Source organism: Pongo pygmaeus, chromosome 5, assembly GCF_028885625.2.
Source record: "Pongo pygmaeus isolate AG05252 chromosome 5, NHGRI_mPonPyg2-v2.0_pri, whole genome shotgun sequence".
In the NCBI taxonomy this organism is placed as follows: domain Eukaryota; kingdom Metazoa; phylum Chordata; class Mammalia; order Primates; family Hominidae; genus Pongo; species Pongo pygmaeus.
In genome coordinates this window covers 121,251,652-121,276,779 of record NC_072378.2, presented here as the reverse complement: position 1 = coordinate 121,276,779, position 25,128 = coordinate 121,251,652, and the positions used below count along the sequence as shown (strand labels likewise).

Sequence of the window (25,128 nt, the reverse complement as noted above, 5' to 3'; positions counted from 1 at the left end):
GGAGTCTGGTTCTTTTTCAAAGGTGCTCTTTACACTGCTCTCAGAGTGATCTTTGACATGTAAATCTAACCCACTCATTCCTCTGCCATTTCTCACCATTGACCACAGCATAAAGTCTCAGCTTATTATCATGGTACCCATGATCTTACATTATCCTGCACCTTCCTTTTCTCTAGCATCATACTTTCTTTCCACGCAGAACACTAAATTCTTCACATCACTCCCAACTACTCCCTGTCCCAGACACACATGTGTTCATTATGCAACAAATTATCCTGTATTAGGTACTGACACTGTGACAGAAAATGTCTTCCCCTCATGGAGTTTACTTTCTAGTGGGAAGACAGAAAATAAGTAGAATATTCAGTAAGTTAAAAGGTGTAATGATAAATGAGGAAATACACAACAGAAAAAGGATCTGGGAAGGTTTAGTTAGGAGTGAAGATTACAGTATTAAATAGTTTTCATATAAAGTTTTATTGATGATGCATTTTTTCTTTTTACCACAGTTCACCAGGGGAAGTGCAGGCAAGATATATGGTTATTTTCAGGGCAAGAGAGTGCTAACAAATGGCCACAAAGGAGACTAATATGGCTAGAAAGGAGTCAAGGAGAGGAATTGATGGTGTTAAAAGTCAGATACGAGAGCATGATACAGGATCTTGAAAGTCATTGCAGGGTTTTGAACATAGGCATGACATGTTAATTTGCATTTTATAAGAGCATTGTGGCTGTGGTGTTGAGAAACTACTGAAGGAAGAGAAATGACTGAAGCAGGGAAATGAGTTAAGAGGCTATTGAAAAACAGGAATGGCTAAGATGAGGATGTCAGTAATGGAGACAGTGAGAAGTTTTTGGATTCTGGATATATTTTAAAAATAGGGCCAACAGAATTGGGTAACAGATTGAATGTGGGGTATGAGAGAAAGAAAGGAGTCAAGGAGGACAATAAACTATTTTTCTGAGTTACTAGGAGGATGGAATGATTGTACATTGAGATAAAGAAGAATAGGAAAGGAAGGGGAGATTAGGTGCTGGCTTTTTTGTTGTTTTAGATACTTGTTGGACATTCAAGTAAATATGCTTTATACATTCTGGACATGTGAATCGAGTTTAGAGGAAAAGTGTGGGCTACAAATACAAATTACTAAGCCATCAGCTTGGTATATAAAGCCAATACATCTCATTGTAATTTCTTTCTCATATTCTGACTTAGTGTCTAATTCTTCACATTCCTGTACATTTCTTTAGGGTTGTTTTTGTGTTTTACCTATCATTTCATTCTCTGCACCTAGAACAATAATGTCAATAAATGTTTGTCAAATAAAGGAAAGAATGGATAAAAGAATGTTGGAGGAAGGCTTTATAAAGTGTGTCAATTAGTATCTTAATAGGCAATAGAGTAAACTATTTAAGATTTCTGAGCAGAAACTTTACTTGATTCACCTGTACCTTACAAAGATTATTTGGTAATAGTAACTGTGTAAAGGAAAAAAATGGAGTACAGAAATGAAGTTTTCCATGGATGAATATCCAATACTTAAGGGGCAGTGAATAAAGAGACAGTGAAGAAAGTAGAGTTAGCATGTACTACTGATATCAGATCATCTTTCCTGTAAGGGTGATATGACTTCTTTTGCTGAAGAAACCATCATTCAAATATGTGTTATTTATTCAAGTTAGACATATCTTTCTAGCCTTATTACCATTAACTGCCCAAACACATTCTGCACATTTGCCTCACTAAATTTTTGCTCCTGTTGTTCCTTCTAGATGGATGCTTCCCTCTCCATGACATCCACATGATAATGCCCGACTCACTTATAAAGTTTCAGCTAGAATGTAACCTCTCTTGTTCCTAAGCAGGATTCTCTCTTCTCTGCTCCTACTGCATTCACTTTAAACTACCATTTTGATAGTTTTATTATATTGTATATGGCTAAATTGTTACATTAAGTGTCAAACTCCTTTGTATCTTCAATATGAGATTTAATTATATATATATACACACACATACTATATTCACATCTATATTCAAAGAAATGTATTATAGTTCTGTAACAGTTCTAAATATCTAACAATTCACATAATTAGATATATGTGAATATACAGATGACCCTCTACTTATTTGCACATAATGATATCTAATGCAAACCTGGGAAAGGGGTAAAAGAGACCTAAGAGAATTAAAACAAAGAAGTGAGAAGAAAATACAAGATACTATTAAACAAAAGTTAAGGTAGGTGAAAGGAATTGATATCTATTGATCACCTCTTTTAAATTACGTATTATGTTAAGGCACTTGATATACCTTGTGTCATTCAACCCTATAACTGTTCTCTGAACTGGACATAATCATCATATTTAAAATGAGGAAATTGAGGCATAGAGGAAAGAAAACATTAATTGGGAAGAGATTTTAAAGGAAAGCATTTGTGAAGAAAATTATAATCTTATGAATGAACATAAAATTTATGTGAAAAACATACAGCTATTAATGGTTAAGTTGGGGAGTAATAGAAAATGAGTAAGAAGTGTGATAGTCATGGAAATTTGCATGACCAAAATGGGCATTTCTTTAGACTTAAGCATAATAATCTCCAATTTGTATAGCTCTCTTTTGCACATTGTTTTATTGGACCATATTTTCTGTAGAAAATCTAAAATTAAAATTATATTGTATATATTATCTAAATATTCAGCAAAACTGATTGCTCAGTGTGCATGCATTACTGCCCTCTGTTATGTTTCTAAATTATGCCGAGTGAGATCTCAGATGTCGGCTTTGTTGAATGTATTAGCTAGGCAGATAAATCCTGAATGCGGATTTAAATTCCTTAAAGGTTCCAGCTGAAGCTATTCACCAGTCTTATAGTAAAGCCAAAAAATTAAGTGACTGTCTGTTGATTGATTGTTTAATATTCATATTGTGATATACTGAGCTTGTTGCTAGTACATTGTTTTCTTCCCAAGGCTTTAGGTATTCTCATCCTTTATCAAGTATTTTTTGGCTGGTGGAACAATGATTTTTTTATTATAAAATTTCACTCTATTTGCTTTAAATTAAAAATTGTTTTGATATAAAATGTTTTAAAACAAATACTCGGTAGATGTATTCAATGTTTTTTTAGGTTTCTGGAAATGAGAAATTGATTATCTTTTAAAAAATGACAGCCTTCTAAACCCTAAGGTAGTTGAAATTAGAAGTACACAATCATCCATCTGTTGTTAGCTCCCTCAGGATTTCAATCCATTATAAAATTTGCAAATCTGGAAAAATCAAATTAGTTTGACTGTTTATCCCTTTAAAGGAAGAGGAAAGAACAAACAGATAAACTTCTGCACATTTGCAGTTTGTAAATTCATATAGGTATCTTTCCATATCTTAACAGACATTTCCTTTTTGTTGGTTCAGTTCCCTGGAACAAGTTGGGAATTTTTTTCTAGTGTAATTGCTTCTTTGAAATGATAAATTAAATGGCCCTTTCAGGGTGATGTGTATTTTTATTTCTTTTCTCTTCATGATGCTAGTTAATCAAAAGATTAGAAAAAAATCAACATTTTGCTTGTTTCACCTTTTGATTATTAAAATATAGTTGTAAATTTAATTAAATACACTTAAACACCTTTTATACTTTCTTTGAAAAGCAAAAATGCTCTCTTCTATCTTACATTTGTGAAACGTTTGTAGTAAAGCACAGTGTGTGATAATTTCAAAGAGATATTTAATACGAACCTTTCCTCAGGAAGGAAAAATAGGGCATATACCTAAAATTAGGAATTAAACAAATTGCAGCATATAGTAAGGTAGAAAATAAAACAAACAGTTTTTCAGCTGGCTACTTGGTTTCAGGCAATGTGCTTTTTAATATGCTATTTGAATTTGGTAATTGTCAGTGAGGCGTTTTATTTTAAGGGCCACAGGTGTCCAGTAGAAAATGACATCAGTGTCAAATTGGTGCCATCATGGAAAATAAGAGGAGGAAGCGTTAATAGAGAGCCGGAGTAGTACTTGTGCTGCCTCCTGGGTTATTAGAATGGAAAGAAACAAGAGAAGAGGGGAAAAGTCTTCCAGGCAGGAGCAATTGCATAATCAAGACATGGAAATGCTTTTTTTCCCAAATAACACTGACTACATCAATTAGGAGGCTGAGACATGTACAGTAGACTGGTCACAAGGTACTGAATTCTGTGGTAGTAAGAACTGAATAAAATGCATGGATACAATTACATATTAGAAAAGAAGCAACAGAACTTACAGACTGACTTTGGGAAAGGAAGCAGGGAGGAAGAAATGTAGTCCATTGATTCCTTTGGGTAGTAAGAATTTTCTTAAGTTAGGACAGATAAGGGAGGGCATTAGGAGAGTCAGTAAGCAGCCAACCAGTAGCTGCCTCTCCAACCATGGATTTGTCCTCCAGTGGAGAAATTCTTTACTCTTCTGAAAATTTATTTTTTTCCATACTGTTAGGTGCCAGGCAGAATAGATTTAATTTCTTCTACTGCTGCTGTATGTGCTAGCTTTGCAAACCAAAAACAGAACAGAATGCATGACCCACACTGAGTGATATCACTTCATGTGACATAAATTTTGTCAACTCATTTTATTTTGAAACTATTGCATTTATAGTTAAAAGTATTGGTTATTTTGAATAATTTAATGACTAACTGTAGCTTAGATTGAATTAAGCATTGTTAGTAATTGGGTAAGTATGATGCTATACATGTCATTGGTTGGTTGACTCTTCAACAACTTATTTCATTATTCTTTTCCCAGTGACTTCAGGGAGTGGGAGCTATCTCTTCTATGTGTTACTTGATTTTAATATACAGAAAATATTTTTAAGTCTATGTCTGTTTTCTTCTCCATCTTGCTTCTAGTTTTATATTTAAAGTACAATTTCTTTTGTTGCTATTCATTGGATGTTGGTTCATTCATTTACTCATTCATTCATTCATTAAGTGTGTTTATTAAGTGTGTATTATGTATCCTACACACTGTTTTTCCTAGGTCAATTAATTACTCATTACCAGCCATGCATATGGATCAAAATCCTCTGAAGACGTCCATTTTTAAAATTATTTAATTTTACTTATTCATTTTTCCCCATCGATTTTGTTTTATTTTTGGGATTTCAGTTCCTGCCTTATAAGTTAATGTTGTCCGGAGTTTTATATAATAAAAGTTTCTTCCACCTAACTTTTGTTGTCTGAGATGTATTTGGAATATAAAATTTGCTTTCTAAGTTATCATGTGTATCAGTGATATACAGTGATTTATTGTATATTGATATTGTATATCAAATATAATACAAATTTAAAATGGAAACCTCTTTTTTTTGTTTTTGTGTTTTTGAGATGGACTCTCGCTCTGTCACACAGGCTGGAGTTCAGTGGCATGATTTCAGCCCACTCCCACCTCTGTCTCCCAGGTTCAGGCAATTCTTCTGCTTCAGCCTCCCAAGTATCTGGGATTACAGACATGTGCCACCACGCCTGGCTAATTTTTGTATTTTTAGTAGAGACCAGGTTTCACCATGTTGGTGAGGCTGGTCTTGAACTCCTGACCTCAGGTAATCCATCCCTCTCAGCCTCCCAAAGTGCTGGGATTACAGGCTTGTGCCACCATGCCTGACCTGAAGCCCCTTTTTAAATATATGCCCCTAACCCACTTTCTGATGTCTTCATTCCTGCTTTGGCGAAGTTTTTATTCCTTGCATATTTTTATCTGCATAGTTTTGTTCATACCAAAGTTATATACATCTCTTTCACATCAGTGATTTTTTAAAATGGATATTTGATGTTTGTTTTGGTATGCCAACACCTCCATATATTCTCATTTAAAAGCTTTTTTGAGAATTTGCTACACTACATTAAAGTGAAATTTGGATAGTGTTGTATGACTGTCCAATTGTAACTATATCTAAATTTAACTTTTATTCCTTCAAATGTAAATCTCAACTTTATTGTACAAGAAATAAACTGTAGAGGCCTTTAAAAATACAAATGACTGGACATTCCCTCTTGGCAATCTTATTTAGTAGTCTGGAGTCAAGTCTATTTATCTTTAGTTTTAAAAAGTTCCTCAGAAGGTGAACCGCCATAGTTGAGAACCATTATCTGTTGAAATGTTCAGAGTTAATTTTTTACTCTGAAGATACAGTGTCATAAAGTTTTAGAGATGGTCTAGACTTTGGAAATTATTTGTACAACTCTAGGAAGGTGAAAGGACTCATCTCAGGCCTCACAACTAGACCACTATGTAAGAACTCTTTTCTTTCACAGGGAAGAACTATTTAACACATCCAGTTCCTTTGGACAACTCCTCTCACCTTGCTCCATAACTTTATTACATTCTTCAGTGATGTGTTAGGTCAGTGTTTCCTGATAGAATCCACTGTGGTCCGTGGAACACATCATGATGGGAATGCCCATTCTTAACACCTTTCTCCACCCACTGCACACTCATCCTTTACCAGTAAGATAGCTATCTATATCATACTTTCCAGAAGAGAAAAAACATTAGTATTACTATAGGCACGCAGATCTATATATGTTAAGGTTCAACTTAAATGCCACTTCTTCCTAACTAGACATAATCTCTTCATCTTCTGAATTCATGTAACACTTTATCTGTATCATTCCTATTTCATATAGGGCTTTAAAATACCTTTATCAGAGTTATCTATATACACATTTGATCTCTGACACTACTTAGACAGTTTTTTAGGGAATGAGGTATGATTTATCTTTTATCCCTCATAGCTTCTTGTATGGTGTTCCATGCTTTCTATATCAGAGATGATTTACTAAGGGGATGAATGAGCCTGGAAGTGAAATAGATTATATTGATAGTATGAGAAACACCAATGTGTAATGAAGGAAAAAAAAAAAAAACTTCATGATATTCTGAAAACCTAGGTTTTGGTCTTCTCTACCACTAGATAACTATGTGATGAGTCTCTTAATTGTGTGTGCATGCATTGTGTGTTCATGTGTTTGTGTGTATGTATGCATGCTACAGTTTTCTCAGCCAGAAATGGAAAGTTTCAGCTAGACCCTGAATGCTATTTAGTTGTGCCTTTGAGGGTTCACTGTTAGTTTGGTCCTCTACTGTTCTCAAGAACTAATCCAGACTTTCAGCCTTACCTGCAGTCCTCTGTACTGTGCTGTTTCTATTCTGAAATGGACTTTGTAGATAATATAAGCAAGCTAATCACTATCTTATTTGTAAGAAATAAATGAAAAGTGATTCATTATGAAATGTTTGGATATATAACAATATAAGATATAACTAACCCCTTCTTCACTTTTGGTTAGATGATTACAACAACTACTTCGCAAAGAAAACTTGGTCCGCAGAAAGAAATTCATTCATTCTACCCTCATACATTACCATGCATTAAAAGTGGAACACTGATTACTTAAAGATTAGTATCAGGAAGGAAATAACCATGCTTGTATATATTTGTAATTCAGAGTTTTATGTATGCATTGCATGATGAAAGTAGTATTTCTAGATCACTTTTTGGGTCAATGGCTCTTTTTGTTCTGAGAGCCAAGTAAAATAGATTGTTTTAAAACTACTATTGTTATGTATTTAATATGTTTTCCAATGCTTTTTATGGGAAAAAGTTATTTGTAAAAAGTTTTCTGTTAATTCCTTTGAAAATATAACTGACAGTTCCTAAAAGAATAAATTCATCAGTGTTTTCAAAATTCACATTAAAATATGTAAAAATATTGCTTTCATCAATTTTCAATTAAAATGTGATTATTATGCAAACTTTTATACACTTTTATAACTCAGTTTTCTATTGTCTTTAGCTACTGATGCAAATGTGAAGAATGAAAGTCTTTCATCTGTGCAGCAGCTTGGCATTAAAATGACTGTCAGGTATATTATAGGGAAATATCTCCCTTGTGCATTTCTAGAATTTGTTTTATCTTCCTCATATGTGCTCAGTAGTATTTAATTTAACAACCAACTATTTTGTATACTTTAAATGCAGAGTTTGTCATTCGGAAAATGACTTTGTTTTTGAGGATATTGGCACGTGATTAAATTACCTCTCCAGGTAAATCAGTTACAGTTCATTGTTATTCCAGAGGCCAATTACAGTGTGTTTAAGCCCTCATGACTATCAGGTTTTTTACAAAAATAACATTGTGAAAGTCAGCACGTTGGTAGCACAGTCGTACTATTTTCTAGAATATGATTAATTCCATGGTGATGAGTACAAAAGTACCTGAAGGACAGATGCAGAAGTTAAAATTAAAAAATTTATTGCAGTTTCAGTTTTTAATACTCAACTTGTAATTTTGAAAAGAAACAGGTAAGCTAAACAGTGAACACAGAGTTAAGGACTGAAACCTTGAAACTTCCCTTTCTTGCTTATTAAATGGGGATTTTAACATTCCCATTTTACTTATAGGGTCATCTTCAGAATCAAATTTTAAAAAGATACATGTAAGACTTGTTTAAAAAGCTGAGTATTTTTATAAATTCACAGCATGATGAAAGTGATACTTTTTAATAATTTGAACTTACATGCCTGTATCACATAGGGCATATGATTCTCTTAATTGTGTTTTGTGATGCTGTGCCTGCTTTTTATACAAATATTTTATAATGCCCTATTGCTATTCTGAAATAGACTTCATAGATAATATAAGCAGGCTAGTCACCTATTTTTTAACTCAATATAATATCTTATTTGTAAGAAATAAGCAAAGTTATTATGAAATGTTTGAATATATTACAGTATAAGATATAGCTGGCATCCAAATGTAGAATCATTGTGACTCCAGCAACTACAAATACAGATGGATTTTTCTTTTCATGCCTCAGATGCTACAGTGTGGCCATGAGCAAAGAGACTTTGTGTGTGTGTGTGTGTGATGGAATCTCGCTCTGTCACCCAGGCTGGAGTGCAGTGGCACGATCTCGGCTCACTGCAGCCTCTGCCTCCCAGGTTCAGGCAATTCTCCTGCCTCAGGCTGCTGAGTAGCTGGGATTATAGGTGCATGCCACCATGCCCAGCTAATTTTTGTATTTTTAGCAGAGACGGGTTTTCACCATGTTGGTCAGGCTGGTCTCAAACTCCTGACCTCATGATCTACCCACCTCGGCCTCCCAAAGTGCTGGGATTACGGTCGTGAGCCACCATGCCTGGCCCAAAGAGACTTTTTAAAAAATGGTGAACAATTATTAGTAAGGTTTCAAAAGTACAGAAGTACAAAAGAAAAATTACAAAAGCACTACCTTTGCTTGATTTATACATAGTTGCATTGTACGTATACTAAAAAATACAGAAGTTTTTGTAAGACAGAATTAGTTTCAGATAATTACAAACAACTTTTGCATCCATACCAGTAACAAATAGGACATTTGCAAGTTACTCTTCAGGACTGTCCCATGTCTAATCACCTGGCCCTTGCTCATAAAGTACCAGTAGTGCCCTCTAGTCACTATGACAATCAAAAATAGTCCTACAAATTTCCAGAGTGGCCCCTGAGGGAAGTACCACCTCCATTTAGGACCACTAGACTGTTTGAACTTTAAAGGTACTCCTAGACTCAACATTTTGTAAAACTAATCTGTCAATATTCCATGTTTTAGATTAAGTTCAGGAAAAAATGCTTATATTATACGTTTCATCTACAGGATATCATCATGTTGTTCTCTCATTACTTTTCATCTTCCTTTAAAGTTATCAGTATTTGCCAGATGAATACTGTTAATCCAAATATATCATAATCATCAGAAACATATATTGAGAGCTAATCTTTCATAAGTGCTCTGTATAACATAGTTATGCTAAAAGAAGTAATTTTAAAACATTCAATGCAAGACCTGATATGTTTTATGTTTTGTGGGCTTTTAACTTAGGTATGGCAAATTCCTCAATCTCTTAAAAGATGGTGCAGAAAATGATCTTACCTTGGTTTTAAAGCATTGTGAGAGGTTCCTGAAACAGCAGCAAACTTCCATAAAATCTTCTCTTCATATCCTTTTTGAGTATATTCACAATAGCTTAATTTTTTTCACATGTTTTTCATGATTCTTTGATGGTATACCTTGACACATTTATAGTAAAATAGTACTTTAAGCTATATTAGTGATTTGTTATGATATGTTCTTACAGTATTTTATTCTGTATTTTAAATATGAATTTTGTTAAATTGAGTTGTAATCATTATATTTAGTCTCATTCATTGAATCTTAAACTGAATAAAGACATTAGAATGTATTTTCAGACCTGTCTAAGAATATTTAAAAACTAGGTTTCATAAATTCAGAATAAGAATGTCTGCTTTTTTATTTAATATATCCATTTTATTTTATTTACAGAATTTTAATATTTTATCTTACGAAATATTGTAAAGTTTTCTTAACTGTGTTTTTCAGTCTGCCTGCAAGGGAATTATGCTGGCCATGACTGGTTTGTATCTTCTCTGTTCATGATAATGTTGGGAGACAAAGAAAAAACATTCCAATTTCTTCGTCAATTCTCCAGGCTTCTGACTTCTGCTTTTCTTTGGTTGCCAAGGCTACATATTTCTGTAAGACTTCAATCTGTTTTTAAGGGAGGGTTTGAAATTTTAAGGAACATTATACTTACATTCACTGGGGCATAATTTTATTTGTGAAGGACTTTGTAATAAATTATACTCATTTTTCTACTTGAATATTTTTTGACTAATTCTCTTTGACTGTATAGATTTGACATTTTCTCAAATACTTCGTGTCTTACCTAATAGTAACTGAATGATTTATATTAGAAGCATTTTCATGAAGTAGAAACATGATAATGAAATAAAAATGATAGTTATATTAGTTAAATTCTGCACCTAAAAAGAGAACTATTGACTTGCGTTTTGTATTGTTGCTTGGTTTAAAAGAATCTCTGGCTGATTACAGTATAAGAAAATCATTTATTAGGAAGATATTGTAACTATTTTCTATAGAAGAAGAGAACCACTCATATTATATACATTTTGGAAATCTATACTGAGTGTTTATTAAAGGATTGTAATGTATTTTAAAATATTTTACTAGTCTTATGCAATCTCAGAGGTTACTTTAGAGTTAAGTATATCCCTCAATCAATTTATAATGTTTATGTTTATTTTATTTATTTGTTTATTGCCTGTTGTTAAGATTTCCAACTAGGGGAAACTGCCAAAAATATCAGCTATGCTAATGTTTCTCAAACCTTTTCCATGACATGTTGCATTTGGACAGTGAAATCACATGACAGTCAAGGATAAACTAAGAAGATTGGCAAGTATCTATGTGGAGATGAAAATATTCATTAGGTGTTTTTCACAATATATATTTGTGATAAGGAAAATAAAATCAATTCATCATGGAATACAATAAATATTAAAATTTTATAATGTTATGCTTCAAGTAGCTATATACAGTTACTTAAAAAGATCATCCAATTCTTTTTCTTCACCATAATGAACAGAGGGAATGAACAGAGGGAATGAACAGAGTCCTCCCATGGACAGAGGGAAACTAATGGCAAAAAAAGTATGCGCTAGTTTTTCTCCAATCAATGGAACTATTTTCCTGCTGTTAACCAGAATTTGAGTAATTCTGTTCCTTTAAACTGTACTTGAAGATTTTTAAAAAATCTAACAGCCTTTTCACTTTTTCATTTTCAAATGTAATGTTGAAAATCTTTTGATAATGGGTATGGATTTTGTGTCCAATCATTCATTCTTCTGTCAAATATTTTAAAGTAATGTCTACATTCCACTAGTCTTAACAGTTCTGCCTTTAGTGTTCAGATTATGACACCATCTAAACATCACCAGTGAATCATATTGAACCATGATTTTGTAAAGTTGCATTTATACTTTGAGCCTATAAAATAGTACATTTTTTTCATAACATCAACGATCTTATGTTCTGATAGCATTTCTTTCTATAAAACTGAAAACAAGCAGGACTCTAGCAGCTTGAATTTTATTTTACTTACCATTTTGATAGCATCATTGAATATGGAATATATGAATGGAAGAGAGTGACACATTACTGGCTCGGGGTTTTTGGAATGATCTCTTGATGTAAAGCCTTGACACCTTTCTACTGAAGCAGCTACACTGTCAGTGAAGACTTAATGCAGAGCCTTCCATAGCATCATTTTTTCTTTTCAATTACAAATAATCGAGTTGAATGTTTTATTACCAGTAGTTTGTTTTGATGCTTCTTTGTAAAACAGATGGCATGCTGTTAAGATTCCTCTACAGGAATTCTATCTAGAACTGTTAGCTAAGTGCTGCTACTAATATCTTACATTTATACGACAGTGTAAATGTTTTTGACTAACAGTCTTTTGAATTGCTATTTCCCCTATGTCACTTGACTTGATAGTACATTCAGTAAGTCTTAATATATTATTTAAAAGTGATACCTTTTCTATTTCATTTGTTCCGTTGTCTCAAACATTGTGGTGATGGTTTCTATGCAATTTGATAATATGAACAAACCTGCAGCATGGTGACAGACACTTTGGCTATAGCTGTTGATAGTACAAACTTGTCTACCTTCTTTAGCTCAGCCTCACATTATTGTAATCAGCCTCAAAAGAAATCAACCTATTTCCTCAATTCTACTTACCCCAACCTCATTACCCTGTCCTATTTTTTTTTACCTTTTTTATAGCCTATATCAAGTCCTAATATTTGTTTATTTATCTATCTATACACTTAATGTAAGTTCTTTGAAAACAGTTTTCTGTTTTGTTCATAGATGTGTCCCAAACTATAGGCACATAGTAATCACTCAATAAATGTATGTTGAGTGTGTAAATTTATATATATATAATTTTTTTTTTTTTTGAGGCAGAGTCTCACTCTGTCACCCAGCCTGGACTGCAGTGGCATGATCTCGGCACACTGCAAGCTCCGCCTCCCGTGTTCACGCCATTCTCCTGCCTCAGCCTCCCGAGTAGCTGGGGCTACAGGTGCCTGCCACCATGCCGGGCTAATTTTTTGTATTTTTAGTAGAGACCAGGTTTCACCGTGTTAGCCAGGATGGTCTCGATCTCCTGACTTCGTGATCTGCCTGCCTCGGCCTCCCAAAGTGCTGGGATTACAGGCGTGAGCCACGTAAATTAATATTTTAATAGAAATATGTAAGGATCTGTAAGCTTCTATTACTCTAGAAAATGTATTTGAAAGATATTAGATCCCCTGCATTCATAAGAATGTTGTAAACAAATGACCTTAAAAAGGTTTAAAAAAAATAAGGTGCTAAGGATAAGCAAAATAGAAAGTAATGAAACATTAATTTGAAGTTCTTAAAATTTTATAAACTATGACTATATTACTCATATGAGATAAAAATAGTTTGAAAAATTATCCTTGAAATCATTTACACCGGAAGAACCCTTTAATGTATTGATTTAATTAAATTATCTTCAATTATTCTTTGCTACTTAGAAAAAAACTTTGTAAATGATGAAATAGTTATTCTTTATGGAGTTTTATCAAGAATCAGAGTTTGGCCAGTTATTAACATTGAAGCCATTAATAAAATGATATATTTTTAAAAATCAGGAAATTATTTTCATAGTAGAAATATCTAATTTCAAAGAATAAATTAAACTAATGAACATAAATTTCCTCTCTCTGTAAAAGCATTTGAAAAAGGAAATCTAATTAAACTGAAATAAAAACCAGAGTATTTTGCATGCATGTACAAACAAAACTCCACTGATGATAAATCAGGCTAAAGTAATACTCAAATGAAGTAATATAGTTCAACAGGAAATTCATGGAATAGTTATAATATAGGGTAATCACTACAGAAGCCTTCCCTTACTCTTCTTAAAATAACAATTGCCTAGTTTAGGAAGTTCATGGATTTAAAAATTCTAATTGTATTCAAGTATAAATTTACATTTAAATTTTACAGTTATTAGAATGGCATGACATACTTGTTACCCCTTTGTAGAACATCAGCAAATGTAAGCCATGTGACCAATCACTTGTAGGAAAGATGTCTAGTGTAAAACCCCTTCTCTTTCTTATGTGTGACTATAAGTCTTAATTATATTTGCAGATTCAGTTTTCCCATTTTTTTTCCTGAGAGAAGAAAGATCGATGTTTTCTAGAATTAGAGAATCAAAGTTTTAAAAAATCTGCAAAATTTTTTGTTTACCTCCATGCATGATGCACAAGTTAACTACAACATTGCTGTAAAGCATGGTGCGTCCTTTGCCCACAGTGTCTGAAAGATGGAGGACTAGACTGGACCAGACTAGACTGAATCCGTTTGAATTGGAGAGTTTCAAATCTTTCTAATGGGGTCTTTCTTTTTAATTTTCATAGCAAAGTAGAACTAGTTTTTTTTCTTAATATCGGGAATAAAATGACTCATCAAAAGATCTATTATGGAAGAAAAAAACTAAGACTGTTATGTTTTTAAGCATAAATCTTTTATTATTAATCACTAAAGCAATATACAGTATTCTGAAGAGTGTTATGTTGTAAAGTGCTTCATGTTATGTCACTTTCTAGGATCTCAAAGCCAATGTCTTTATTGACATTTTTTTTTGCACTTTGTCTTAGCATAGTTTATATATTAGACTATTAATTAGATGATGCTAAATGCTGTTGTCCTGCATGTGTTCCATTAATCCGATATTCTGAATGATAAAGAGTTACTGTCCTTTCAGAGAGTGGTGACTGTCTTTTTGGAGAGTGGCAAACAGGACAGAGAGTTACTGTCCTTTCAGAGAGTGGTAAACAAATTACATCAAAACTCTATGAGTATAATAAACAATTTATCATTTGATGATTCAGAAGACCTCGTATTATATTCATGTGACTTAGAGCTCTCACTATTGATCTAGTTTTATGAACAATGTTTACTGTAAAATAGAGGCATGAAATGGTAATTAATAGACCAACTAATAAGAAAAGACACTAATGATTGCATACTGTGCAGTCTGTGCAATCATTAGTGTATTTTCTTTTTGGCATTCAGTCAATAGTATGTTGAGCATCTATTCTATGCAAGGCTTGGTATCAGGAGCTGTGTTACCACAAACTATGGCAAACTTTCTTCCAACAGAGTCTAATTTAAAAGAGTAGAAGAACTCTTACCTCAATTCAGGGAGTCCATTACATAACAATAACTTATTTTCCTTGAAAATATAATTAATAAATCTATTGTCTTTATCTCTTAATGGACCTACTCTAAAGGTATTTCTAACATAGCCTAGAAAAGGCACTGTATATGAATCATTTCCTATACATAGAACTCTTATGCTACTATTAGACATGTATTCAGAAAATTATTACCTAAGTTTGCATGGAAAAACTAAAATACACTTATGAGTTGATTTTTGTTTTCATATATGCTTATTAGATTTACTCATTCTACAAATAGTCATTAGTGAAACACATTGCAATATTTCACGAAAGAAGATAAATCAATGGATACTGTTTCTCATTCAGTCCATATTTTAACAACTCAGTAAAAAGTTTTCTTTTTATCCTACATATCGATATAAAGTTGGCTACAAGATGTCCATTTACTGTGCTATGCTTCATTCATTAATGCACAAAAATAATGTTTTTTTCAAGTACTGTGAGGTGTCTCCTGGAGAAACCTTCATAAATATACATTTACATAAATATTTATGTTTCTACAAATATATATTTCCGCAATGTGAAATAAATCATTTATGACGAATGATAAAACAGAAAAACCACTGTAAATCAACTTGCTGATTTCAGAAACTTTAGTGTATAACTCAAACCTAAATTCTTAAAAGCATCCTAGCATTAGCAATAAGGCTTTACATAAATATTCTGTATTTCAACTCATATAATTGCTATGAGTTTAATTTGTTTTAATTTAAAAGTATTAACTTTATTTTATTTAAAAAGTTTGAAAATAAGATTTGTCCAGTAAAAGCAAGAAGATAAGATGCCTTTTTGGCAGTCTTTTAATTATGTAAAGTCTTCAGATCTAATTTGATTAACTTTTTTTATTGATATAATTGCTAGTTAAACAGTTTTTCTTTACATAAAATTATATCTTCAGGTTTATTACTCTTTGTTAAAAAACAATTATTGTGGGTATATGTTGGATTTATAGTAATACACAGTACATTATTGATCATTTGCAATGATAAACTGTACCTAAGAACTAAATTGAAAAAATAAACAATATGTTTGTAAATATAGATGTGTGTATATATTCACATATATATAACTATCAATATAAAATTATATAAAAATAAACATAAATTTTATACAAAATAGTTGGCCTGAGAACCTTGATGGGAATGCCTTGTGCACTTCTTTCCCAGTTTTAGAGATGAGTTTCTCAAATCATTCCCAATTTGAATTATTAATTCAGGGTCAGATTTAGGCTAGTATCAACATAGTAAAGGGTACAATGCAAATATCTTCAAGAGCTGACAAAGCTAAAATCCTTTGACATTATAGAATCATTGGCCAAAGCCAAGAATATTAAGCATGTTTCAATACACTTAGTATTAAAATGTAAAGTATTACTTGTGTACTCACTTATATGTGTATTTATTCTTTCATGTAACAGCCCTCCTCATCTTTCCACAAGGATTTAAGTTGCCAAGATTATAAATTATTAACTTTATTCCTGAGTCTTGGAAGGTATATAACACTGCCTTTATCAAAATTTCTTCTTTCAACACTGTTTAACATTCTGACTTTTTACTTTACATAATTATATTTACAGTGATTTGTTATGCCACCATATTAATTTTGAAGCAGCAATTTACAGCAAAAGGAGAATAGGTATGTTGGATTATTTTAAATGATGTGTATTTATTAAATAATAAAATTAATAAAATTTTTAATTTTTCTCTTTTATGCAGAGTTACCTACCTAATGACACTGTAGAATCTGGCATCCATCCAGTATATTTTTGCAGCACCCATTATATTGAAATGCTACTGAAGGCTGAGTTGCCTCTTGTGTTTTCAGCTTTTCACATGTCTGGTTTTGCACCATCACAGGTAATCCATAAGGGAGTAGCATTTCTCCAACTCCTTTATCTCAGTGTCTTCAAATAAAACTGTGTTCTCATCGAATAAGGAAATACCTTTAAATTAATAAAAGTGTATTTAAAATCCTCAAGCTAGCTTTTCTCCCCATGCCTGTTATGATGTAAGTTTGCTTTATAATGCTTTCTACCATTCACAGAATTTCAGCTATTCAGGGTGTAGACCTTCTGAAAGTCTGTATGACACGTAGGCTTTTTAATGGAGATGGTAATACTTGCTTCGTAATGCCAGTGATTAACTGAAGTAACAGAGGGCAAGAATTCTTACCAACATTGTTTCATATATGATATACTGTGTCTTATCTAACAAAAAATCCCTGCTGATTAACCTGTGTGCCTCAGCTTGGTTTCTACTGTCGGGATCTAGGAAGGCTTAATGTTTTTTTCTAGGGCCTCAAGTTATACAGTGCACAACCTTGGTGGTCATATACAGCTACAGATCCTTCTTTCTGTGTATAGCCAGTCCTTCGTTGGTGGAGGTGTGCATTGTTGCTTCACTATGTTATAATTAGGCTAAAATTAATATTGTAGGGTTTAAACCTTCATCTGTCTTTAGAATTAAATCTTTAGGTCAGGGTCTGAGAGAGCAGAAATACTTAATCTAAAGTTGTAACTATTAATAGTTTTAAGGCTTGTGATTCATATTATCAAATGAATTTGATTTTATTCTCCTAACAGAAATGAAGACTGTCCCTATTCTTCATGTTTGGGTATTTGGTTTTTTCAAAACTAATCACTAATTTAATAGGTGAAAATTGTTACCCTTTTAAAAATTTTGTGTTTCTTTGAACATTAGTAAGTTTAATGATATGTCCATAATTTTGTTAACTAATTGAATCTCATTAATTGCCCACCTATCTTAGAGTGTTTCTTATTGATTTGTAGATATTTTAAAGTAGCAACAACTGTCCAAATTGCTTCAATTCCTAAATTATATATTACTTATTGTAACTTTGTATTATGTCTTAATGTTGAGTAAGAATAAGCCTATCATTTACTTTCTACTTTCCTCTAAAATTTAATTAACTATTTCTGTGTATACTACATATACTTTGAGATGAGTTTGCTCAATTTAAACTGGCCATTTAAATTTGGATCAGACTTAGATTGCTATTATGTTAAATTATAAATTACTTTGAGAAAAATTGTGTTATTATACTCTGTCTAGGAAGATAGTAAGCTTTTCCATTTGTTTGCTCTGTATTATATCTAGTAAAACCATTTTTTTCCCACATGGATATGGTACATTTCTCATTACAGATATTGCCAGTGAGTGTAGTTTGAGATCTGTTTCAATTTTATTTTCTCTTCGGTTATGGTTAATAATTACTAAATATATATCTTTTTATATTCATTGTTATATTTTTTCTAGACTTGTGTCGATTTACTTATTCTCCATCTTTGTAATGTTAATGTACTTTGTTTCATTTTATTTTTATTAAATTATCTAGGTCTTCCAAAATAATTCTACATAATTGCTTATATGTTTTAGACTTGAATTACTGAGAAATTATCCAGCATGTTACCATTAAGTAGCGTCTATTAGAGAGAATTATTCTACATCAGTGCTATAGAAGAATCCTTCCAGTCTTGGATTCTAAAGTATTTTATCTCATTTCTTTTAATTAAATTATAGTGTTGAATTTCACTAATCATATTCTATGATTAAGGTTAAGTTGATCTTGGGACTTCTTTGATATTTTTATGTGATACAGTAATAGATTTCTCAATAGTAAACTATCCATGCATTCCTTAGATTTATCCTATAGGGAATCTTTTCCACTTAATTAGACAGTAGTTTTTCTTGATACTGTGATATGAGCTTTCATATTTATTTTGAAGAAACTTTATGTCATTTATTAAATTTATTTGTATGAGGTTATTCTTCCTATTTTAAACTTTCTGAAGTCAATAAGAAATTTATAGCAATGAATTGCATGTAGTGTAAAGGAATAATCTTCCTTGGCCTTGGCCAATTTTTGCTCTTGCTATATATACCTAAAATGCTTTTTAGAACTTTAAACCACAAAATTTTTTAAGTCTGGTCAGAGGCAGTTGTTTAAACATTTACCATAAGCTCAATAATCAATTCTTTCTATTCTTCTAAAAAGCTCAACTGGGAACAGTATGTTCCTGAGAGTTCCTTTTTGCTTTTCTAATCTACGTTAGTGTAATGTGTATTGTCTAAAGCATCCAATAATTTATGAATCTCTACCATATACTCTTTTTTTATATATTCTTTAAGTTCTAGGGTACATGTGCACAACGTGCAGGTTTGTTACATATGTATACATGAGCCATGTTGGTGTGCTGCACCCATTAACTGCTCATTTACATTAGGTATATCTCCTAAAGCTACCCCTCCCCCCTACCCCCACCCTACAACAGGCCCCAGTGTGTAATGTTCCCCTTCCTGTGTCCAAGTGTTCTCATTGTTCAATTCCCACCTATGAGTGAGAACATGCAGTGTTTGGTTTTTTGTCCTTGCGATAGTTTGCAGAGAATTATGGTTTCCAGCTTCATCCATGTCCCTACAAAGGGCATGAACTCATCCTTTTTATGGCTGCATAGTATTCCATGGTGTATATGTGCCACATTTTCCTAATCCAGTCTATCATTGATGGATATTTGGGTTGGTTCCAAGTCTTTCCTATTGTGAATAGTGCTGCAATAAACATACATGTGCATGTGTCTTTATAGCAGCATGATTTATAATCCTTTCAGTATATACCCAGTAATGGGATGGCTGGGTCAAATGGTATTTCTAGTTCTAGATCCCTGAGGAATCGCCACAAGGGTTGAACTAGTTTACAGTCCCACCAACAGTGTAAAAGTGTTCCTATTTCTCCACATCCTCTCCAGCACCTGTTGTTTCCTGACTTCTTAATGATCTTCATTCTAACTCGCATGAGATGGTATCTCATTGTGGTTTTGATTTGCATTTCTCTGATGGCCAGTGATGATGAGCATTTTTTCATGTGTCTGTTGGCTGCATAAATGTCTTATTTTGAGAAGTGTCTGTTCATATCTTTCTTTTTGATGGGGTTGTTTGTTTTCATTTCTTGTAAGTTTGTTGGAGTTCTTTGTAGATTCTGGATATTACCCTTTGTCAGATGAGTAGATTGCAAAAATTTTCTCTCATTCTGTAGGTTGCCTCTTCACTCTGATGGTAGTTTCTTTTGCTGTGCAGAAGCTCTTTAGTTTAATTAGATCCCATTTGTCAATTTTGGCTTTTGTTGCCATTGCTTTTGGTGTCTTAGTCATGAAGTCCTTCCCCATGCCTGTGTCCTGAATGGTATTGCCTAGGTTTTCTTCCAGGGTTTTTATGGTTTTAGGTCTAACATGTAAGTCTTTAATGCATCTTGAATTAATTTTTGTATAAGGTGTAAGGAAGGGATCCAGTTTCAGCTTTCTACATATGGCTAGCCAGTTTTCCCAGCACCATTTATTAAATAGGGAATCCTTTCCCCATTTCATGTTTTTGTCAGGTTTGTCAAAGATCAGATGGTTGTAGATGTGTGGTATTATTTCTGAGGCCTCTGTTCTGTTCCATTGGGCTATATCTCTGTTTTGTTACCAGTACCCTGCTGTTTTGGTTACTGTAGCCTTGTAGTATAGTTTGAAGTCAGGTAGCATGATGCCTCCAGCTTTGTTCTTTTGTCTTAGGATTGTCTTGGCAATGTGGGATCTTTTCTGGTTCCATATGAACTTTAAAGTAGTTTTATTCAATTCTGTGAAGAAAGTCATTGGTAGCTAGATGGGGATGACATTGAATCTATAAATTGCCTTGGGCAGTATGGCCATTTTCATGATATTGATTCTTCCTATCCATGAGCATGGAATGTTCTTCCATTTGTTTGTGTCCTCTTTTATTTCATTGTTGTGTCCTCTTTTATTTCATTGGTTTGTAGTTCTCGTTGAAGAGGTCCTTCACATCCCTTGTAAGTTGGATTCCTAGGTATTTTATTCTCTTTGAAGCAATTGTGAATGGGAGTTCACTCATGATTTGGCTCTCTGTCTGTTATTGGTGTATAGGAATGCTTGTGATTTTTGCACATTGATTTTGTATCCCGAGACTTTGCTAAAGTTGCTTATCAGCTTAAGGAGATTTTGGGCTGAGACGATAGGGTTTTCTAAATATACAATTCATGTCATCTGCAAACAGGGACAATTTGACTTCCTCTTTTCCTAATTGAATACCCTTTATTTCTTTCTCCTTCCTGATTGCCCTGGGCAGAACTTCCAACACTATGTTGAATAGGAGTGGTGAGAGAGGGCATCCCTGTCTTGTGCCAGTTTTCAAAGGGAATGCTTCCAGTTTTTGCCCATTCAGTGTGATATTGGCTGTGGGTTTGTCATAAATAGCTCTTATTATTTTGAGATGCGTCCCATCAATACCTAATTTATTGAGAGTTTTTAGCATGAAGGGTTGTTGAATTTTGTCAAAGGCCTTTTCTGCATCTATTGAGACAATCATGTGGGTTTTGTCTTTGGTTCTGTTTATGTGATGGATTACATTTATTGATTTGCATATGTTGAACCAGCCTTGCCTCCCATGGATGAAGCCCACTTGATCATGGTAGATAAGCTTTTTGATGTGCTGCTGGATTCGGTTTGCTAGTATTTTATTGAGGATTTTTGCATCGATGTTCATCAGGGATATTGGTCTAAAATTCTCTTTTTTTGTTGTGTCTCTGCCCGGCTTTGATATCAGGATGATGCTGGCCTCATAAAATGAGTTGGGGAGGATTCCCTCTTTTTGTATTGATTGGAATAGTTTCAGAAGGAATGATACTAGCTCCTCCTTGTACCTCTGGCAGAATTCGGCTGTGAATCTATCTGGTCCTGGACTTTTTTTGGTTGGTAGGGTATTAATTATTGCCTCAATTTCAGAGCCTGTTATTGGTCTATTCAGAGATTCAACTTCTTCCTGGTTTAGTCTTGGGAGGGTGTATGTGTCCAGGAATTTATCCATTTCTTCTAGATTTTCTAGTTTATTTGCATAGAGGTGTTTATAGTATTCTCTGATGGTAGTTTGTATTTCTGTGGGATCGGTGGTGATATCCCCTTTATCACTTTTTATTGCGTCTATTTGATGCTTCTCTCTTTCCTTCTTTATTAGTCTGGCTAGCAGTCTATCAATCTTATTGATCTTTTCAGAAAAACAGCTCCTGCATTCATTGATTTTTTGAAGGGTTTTTTGTGTCTCTATCTCCTTCAGTTCTGCTCTGATCTTAGTTATTTCTTGCCTTCTGCTAGCTTTTGAATGTGTTTGCTCTTGCTTCTCTAGTTCTTTTAATTGTGATGTTAGGGTGTCAGTTTTAGATCTTTCCTGCTTTCTCTTGTGGGCATTTAGTGCTATAAATTTCCCTCTACACACTGCTTTAAATGTGTCCCAGAGATTCTGGTATGTTGTGTCTTTGTTCTCATTGGTTTCAAAGAACATCTTTATTTCTGAATGGGATCAATTCAACAAGAAGAGCTAACTATCCTAAATATATATGCACCCAATACAGGAGCACCCAGATTCATAAAGCAAGTCCTGAGTGACCTACAAAGAGACTTAGACTCCCACACAGTAATAATGGGAGACTTTACACACCACTGTCAACATTAGAGAGAAAGTTAAAAAGGATATCCAGGAATTGAACTCAGCTCTGCACCAATCGGACCTCACAGACATCTACAGAACTCCCCACCCCAAATTAACAGAATATACATTCTTCTCAGCACCACATCACACTTATTCCAAAATTGACCAAATAGTTGGAAGTAAAGAACTCCTCAGCAAATGTAACAGAACAGAAATTATAACAAACTGTCTCTCAGACCACAGTGCAATCAAACTAGAACTCAGGATTAAGAAACTCACTCAAAACTGCTCAACTACATGGAAACCAAACAACCTGCTCCTGAGTGACTACTGGGTACATACCATATACTCTTTAATTTAAAACTGGACTAACAAAGACTATGGGAAATCCTTGCTATACCTCAAGCCCTGCTATATCGATTTAGTGATTAAAAAGAGACTATACATCTAGTAATTGGATATATCTTTATCAGTTTTGTATATTTTTATTAATTTGAAACTACATTCAAATAGCAGATTCATTTAATAACAACCACTTCATTATTTTGAAACAGTAATGCTATTCTTTCTCTTAAAGTGATGTAAAAATGTCCTTTTAATGACTCCCCATGTGAGTTAATCTGTCTTAAGAAATCGTATCATTGCTCTGTTGATATTATTTAGCATTTTATTGCTAATTATAAAATATGAAAACAGCTTTTAAGTAACTAAATAGATATATGCGATTAAGTAATTATTTGGATACAAATTTCATAGCTTATTCATTTTGATCTAATTAGGAGCAGTGCTTTTTGAAGTTGTGTATTTTTAGGCACTGAGGAATTGGTTGATTAGTGAAGGATTTGTAGGCAGATTGCTAAATGAAATACACATATCTCTAAAGTAAAAATAAGCTCAACTAGAGTACAAAAAATTAAATGCAGCAAGAAGTGCATATTTGTTGTATGGCTTCTTTTAGTAGTAACTGAGTTTGGAAAGAAAATAGAAATTTGAATATATATTATTTTTAAATGAGCAACAGAAAATCACATGTTCCAATTAACTTTATGACCAATTTTATCTTCTGTTAAAAAAAAGTCTTACTGTATTTTGTTCATTTTCCTGGCTTAAGAAGTACCATGTATCTTTAATGATTCATCTTTTATAATTCCTTGGAGTCACTATCCTGCATATCATTGATTATTATATTGTACTATGTCAACAATTAGGCTAACACAGATAATCCCCTGGATATAAAGTATAAAAACCTGCATGGATTTTCTCATTTGCTGTTTTTTCCCCCTATTATGAAAGCAGGATTATAGAAAACTGTTTCATTATTTTTTGTGACACATTGCTTTTTGAAAATGTAAAATTATACAAATGCAAAGCAGGATATGAATGCTGGGCATGGCCCTTGTTCAGAGTCAGATTTATAAGTGCATATGTCTTTATAAATGTGTATGTCTTCCCTCTCTTCATGTTTTGGATGGTGCGCCTTGAGATGATACCTTTTCCCTTCCTGTGAGTTATTTTTGCTTGTCAGTACTTATCCTTTAATGTATGTCCAAATGGAAATATCCTGGATCATATACAAGTGGATGATTTTGCTTTGTGTTTGTACACTGCTTTGTACACACTTTGTACACTGCTTCTGTACCCCTCTTTTAGTAGAAACACATGTACATTATTTGTATTCTTTGCCTTGCTCTTTTTAGTTGAAGATCTTTAAATGTGTGGATATATATGTGCCTAACTTCAGGTCCCTTGATTTTCTGACACAGTGTCTTGCCTAGAAGTGCAACAAAAATAGTCTTATGTTTTTCATGTTGCTTCATAGTATAAAGAGTGGTTCTTTTTTCATTTAAAATTTTAACCTTTATTGTGGGACAGATGGAGAAATTCATGATCAATGAAGTGAATTGACTTGCAGAGGTCATTCAGATAGTGTAAGGACTTGAAACCACTTTTATTCCAAAGTTAGTTTTCTTCCTTACTTTACTGATACTTTTTCTATGATGAAAGCAAATGAAGCCAGAGGAGTTGTTAAAAATAGTGTCTTTGAATCAGAAAACTTTATCATTTACAAATCATACCTATTTTGGCTTAAACAAGTATCTGTAGGTAATTTTTTTAACCAAACTTTTTTGGCTTAATGTTTTATTATTATTATTATTATTATTATTATTATTATTATTGTTGTTGTTGTTATACTTTAAGTTCTGGGATACATGGGCAGAACATACAGGTTTGTTACATAGGTATACACGTGCCATGGTGGTTTGCTGCACCCATCAACCCGTCATCTACATCAGGTATTTCTCCTAACGCTCTCCCTCCCCTAGGCCCCCACCCCCCAATAGGCCCCAATCTGTCATGTTCCCCTCCCCTGTGTCCATGTGTTCTCATTGTTCAACTCCCACTTATGAGTGAGAAGATGTGGTGTTTAGTTTTCTTTTCTTGTGTTAGTTTGCTGAGA

General features: G+C 33.2%; 1 protein-coding gene across 6 annotated transcripts in view; it reads left to right on the top strand.

Moving 5' to 3' along the window:
* TBC1D32 (TBC1 domain family member 32) overlaps positions 1-25,128 on the top strand; it is a 261,936-nt gene that overhangs the window by 218,602 nt on the left and 18,206 nt on the right. For 4 of the 6 annotated variants that reach the window (XM_063666543.1, XM_063666541.1, XM_063666542.1 and 1 more), the window contains 5 exons: positions 7,828-7,897; positions 9,893-10,008; positions 10,412-10,566; positions 14,697-14,762; positions 16,890-17,030. In XM_063666543.1, coding sequence (XP_063522613.1) covers positions 7,828-7,897; positions 9,893-10,008; positions 10,412-10,566; positions 14,697-14,762; positions 16,890-17,030 — 548 coding nt within the window. Of the gene's footprint in view, positions 1-7,827; positions 7,898-8,012; positions 8,079-9,892; positions 10,009-10,411; positions 10,567-14,696; positions 14,763-16,889; positions 17,031-25,128 lie in introns of those variants that run through there. The other 2 variants (XM_054492124.2, XM_063666545.1) reach the window with 2 other exon arrangements.